This window comes from Aegilops tauschii, chromosome 5, assembly GCF_002575655.3.
Source record: "Aegilops tauschii subsp. strangulata cultivar AL8/78 chromosome 5, Aet v6.0, whole genome shotgun sequence".
NCBI lineage: Eukaryota > Viridiplantae > Streptophyta > Magnoliopsida > Poales > Poaceae > Aegilops > Aegilops tauschii.
The window spans coordinates 399,707,891-399,712,389 of record NC_053039.3 but is presented as its reverse complement, the minus strand read 5'-3'; the positions used below and the strand labels follow the sequence as shown (position 1 = coordinate 399,712,389).

Genomic DNA, 4,499 nt, shown 5'->3' with positions numbered 1-4,499 from the left:
GGAGGGAGTAGATACGTTGGAGACGTATCAGACAATACCAAAAAAAATACAACTCAAACCAATCACGATCATCAATCAACCCATAGGACGAAACAGATCTACTCAAACATCATAGGATAACCACATATGATTGGATAATAATATATAGTGTTGCGTACCATGTTTAAGTAGAGAATTACAACGGGAATAGAGAGGTTACACCGCTGCATAGAGGATGAGAGAGTTGATGGTGACGGCGGCGAAGTTGTGGTGTAGATCGCCATCACGATGATTGCCCCGGCGGCGCTCAGCGCCACTGGGAGAGAGGGAGAGAGAGACCCCTTCTTCTTCTTCCTTGGCCTTCCCCTAGATGGGAGGAGAGTTCCCCCTCTGGTCCATGGCCTCCATAGCGGCGGAGGGGTAGGAGCCCCTCCGAGATTGGATGTTTCACATTCCTGTTTACTGGCCTTTCACTGTTTCTTAAATATCTGGAGATCCGTAAACTACGATTGCGCTGAAATTTTAACACGATTTTTTTCCGGATATAAGCTTCCTTGCGGCCGAAGAAGAGCCCCAACCGACTTACGGTGTGCCCACTAGGCGCCACCGTGCGCCAGGGGGGCTGGTCGCGCCCTAGTGGGTAATGCAGCTTGTGAGCCTCCGTTTGCGTTGATTCCACCTCCCAAAAATCACATATATTCCAAAATAATTCTCCGTCAATTTTTATCATGTTTGGACTTCGTTTGATATGGATATTCTGCGAAACAAAAAACATACAACAAATAGGAACTAACACTAGGCACTGAATCAATTTGTTAGTCCCAAAAGATAATATAGAATGTTTCTAAAAGTATATAAAAGTTGTATAATATTGGCATGGAACAATAAAAAATCGTAGATACGACGGAGACATATCACTCCCCTTTCCCCAATCCATCTAATCACTAGCGCCGGCGAGCAGTCCAGCACCGGCAGCCACTCCGAAGGCAGCTCCGGAGACTAGGACGAGCTGGCGCTCCGTATCACGCTCGAGCGCGCGAGGATCGATACGGGTGGCAGCTCTGGGTCAGGTGCGACGCCACCTACGGCCCGTCGCTGCAGCGCCGACACTGACCCTCCCCTCCCCGTGCGCGGATCTACGAGGGCTGCCCAATAGGCGGCGCCCGCCCCGCCGGCCTCCTCCACCTTCGGATGCTACTCCGAGCAGGCCGCGGTGAGTTCTAGTGCCCGCTCCGCCGGCGTCGCGGATGTGGACATTGGAGTCAGAGGCACGCGCCGGCCGCCGCGAGAGGCAGAGGGCAAGGGAGATGGGGGTGCATCCGCCGCGACTGCACAGTCTGCCGGCCGTCGCCCCGTGATGCCGGTGCCCGACGAGGAGGAGTGTCTCTTCTAGTGGGTGTACTGTCGGTCACTTACCACGTCCGAGACGGACGCCCGGCAGCTCTGAAGGATCAACGCCATGCAGCTCCGGCTCGGCATTGAGCAGTCCGAGCGGGAGGCGGTGGAGGCAGCGAGGGTGGCCAAGCTCAAGGGCAAGCAGGACCGCATTGTCCGGCGCTTGCAAGGCTACATCGTGATCTCCGGTTTCTCCTTCTTCGACGGGTCCGACTCTGACGTCGACCCACCTCCCGCCGCGGACGCCTACAACAGCGCTGGCGACAGGAAGGGTAAAGGGCCGGCGAGGAAGTGGTGAAGCTTGGCCCTCTCCTTTTATATGATCTAGCTCGAGTATCTAGTTAGAATGTGCCCGGTCGTTGAACTGTGTGAATTGTATGCCCGTTTGACCACCTTTCGGTGATGTTTATGTGAATTATGCCCATTTGGTATTGGTTTATATGTCCGTTTCCTGTCGATTTTGATCGTTTGGTGATCTACATACTATATTTCAGGAATTTGTATGGAAATATGGTGCCGGATATGAGATATGCGGCTGTGGAGATGCAGATTTAGGGACAGTCGGTCACTATCCGCGGACGCGACCGGGCGTGTCCGCGGGTGCATAGGGTGCTCTCAGTCCCGAAATCATTCTACCTCTACGACGATAGCTGGGCGTGTTTTTCTCTCTATACCGAAAAAGTTTCAGGCAGCACCAAAATATCTCTGAAACTTGGGTGATATTTCAGGCAACAGAGATCTGAAACTAGGACGACATATACCAGTCCCATTAACCCAATCGAGAACCGATCGGCAAATACATTAATTAGAGAAATTTAACCAGGGTGCATATTGATCTTAGGCCACGATCCAAACAACAAGCACGAAAATTTGTTAATGAACGACACTGGTTCACCATGCATGTGGTAGTAGGTTCCTACTATGCCTTTCTCTCGCCTGCTTTCAGGTCTGACTCGCAGACTTGACCAGCTCTTCGCTGAATTCCCAGAGTTGCTTCGCCAAGACGTCGCTCTCTGCCAATTTGCTCGTCCTCTCCTCGTTGCAGTCAGCAAAGTATTTGCCTGTAACTCCCTTCAACTGATGGCTGAGCCCTACATAGCAGGTGGTTGCTGCTCCCTGGAAATGAAACCGCAAGGCATCCTCTATTAGATAAGGTTAAATTACAGAAAAAAGTACACAATGAACTATTTGTTACTCGAAGGTAAAGAGTAGAGAAGAACCTGGGGTACATTCTTCCAGATCAAGCAAGTGGCAACTTGAATTGCCTCTGCAAGTCAAAAAGAAAATTCATAACGCCGTGGAGACATAAAGGCACTTGCCAGAGAATGGTGCATAGCTAAAACTTGACATTTGACAAATACATTCACAAGAACAGAAAAATGAGCCGGGGAGCGTACTCATGACAGCATAGGAGTGCCTCATCAAATTGGTCATGATTACTCCAGGATGAAGGGAATTAACCGTGATGTTAGCTCCTTCCTCCTGTTTCAGTAACATGCAGTTTATGATGGGTCAGAATGGTTTGAAATTTTTTAAGACACTCCCAAATAGTATGAGCCCTCTATTTAGCATTGATCTTCCTCTGAATAAATGAGGTAGAAGGGCGAAAATTTGGAGAGAAATAATACCTTGAGCCGTCTGGAGAGCTCTTTAGCGTGCAGTATGTTTGCAAGCTTGGATTGTCCATAGGCCGACCTTCTATCGAATCTGCCAGTGCAAAAACCATCAGTAACAGTTCAAGATCTTCTCCAATTCCAAAGAACCACAAGAAACCCATACGTTTTCTTGTCATTGAGTGTATCGAACTGAATCCCCTTCGGATAGGTATGTTCGTGGGCGATCGATGACAGGTTCACGATGCGGCCCTCGATACCCGTAGACTCAGCAGTGGCTTTCATGTTGTCAAGCAGCAGGTTGGTCAGCAGAAAGTGACCTGATTGATCATAACAAGAGAGACAAATATCAGTATCAAAAAAGATACTGTAGATACTCCCTCCGAAAACTAATATAAGAGCGTTTAGATCACTAAAGTAGTGATCTAAACGCTCTTATATTAGTTTACAGAGGCAGTAGATAACTACCGCTGTGCCGAGACAATATATACCTAGGTGATTGGTGGCGAACTGCATCTCGACGCCATCCTCGGATAGCTGGAAGGGACAGAACATCACACCTGCATTGTTTCTGCAGAGCACAAGGGTTTTGGACGGCTTGGTTATTCAGAGCAGCGTACACATGAAGAAGAAAATGGAGTATCATAAGATCGAGATGAAGGGGTTGGCTGGTTTTGGTTACATCAGGATGTTGAGAGGGAGGTTCATGGAGTTGAACTGGTCGGCGAAGGCCCTGACGGACTTGAGGGAGCTGAGGTCGAGCTTCAGAACGTCGACGCGGGCGGCAGGGTTCGCCTCCGTTATGCTCTTCTTCGCCTCCGACGCGGCCTCCGTGTTCCTCGCCGCGATGATGACATGGGCTCCCCTCAGGGCCAAGACCCTCGACGTCTCCAGGCCGATGCCACTAGGCCCTCCTGTAAATGAGACACGAGTTTCAGAGTTTCCTAGCCCTGAATGGATCCTTCGAACATGCTACAAAAGGGATTGATTGTGACAGAACTTGAAGTTTACTCCAACAAATTGATGGTTTCGGGTGAAACTTCGTCACTGCATGCCGGGACGACGGCAGCGGTGTGTTGTGTGTTGTTACCTGTGATGACGACGGTGAGGTTTGAGGCGTCGACGCCGTCGGTGACCTGCTCCGCCGTGGAGGCCGACCCGAACCCGCTGGCGCCCGGCCTGCCGGTGATGAGCGACAGGAGACCCATCTGATGATTCTCAGCTCCCAACACCAGCAAGCTCGTGATGTGGTAGGAGTGACATATGCGGCATGCACATTTAACAGCGTAAGCCAGGAACTGGTCAAAAACACTACTATAACAGAACAAGGAGACAAAAACAAAATTTGAGCCCACAAGAACAAGAGCTAGTCGATGAGCATCGTTCTGGGCATCATCGAGGCTCATCCACCCGACGGATTGATCGATGGAAAGATCACTTTTGTCCGCGGATTCGCTAATCCTTCTCGGTCACCACCTGGAGAAATGCCGTCTGATCGTGTTAGTTTATACC

The 4,499-nt window shown here is 50.2% G+C and overlaps 1 protein-coding gene across 1 annotated transcript; it reads right to left on the bottom strand.

Annotated features, from left to right (window-relative positions):
* Positions 1-2,316: 2,316 nt before the first annotated feature.
* LOC109763323 (short-chain dehydrogenase TIC 32 B, chloroplastic-like) lies at positions 2,317-4,210 on the bottom strand. The gene is made up of 8 exons (XM_020322159.2): positions 4,078-4,210; positions 3,670-3,901; positions 3,479-3,558; positions 3,154-3,307; positions 3,003-3,081; positions 2,772-2,856; positions 2,595-2,641; positions 2,317-2,490 (listed from the first exon to the last, which is right to left on the bottom strand). Exons 1-8 carry the CDS (start codon positions 4,193-4,195, stop codon positions 2,317-2,319), a joined length of 969 nt encoding a protein of 322 aa, XP_020177748.1. The 5' UTR covers positions 4,196-4,210.
* Positions 4,211-4,499: the final 289 nt, after the last annotated feature.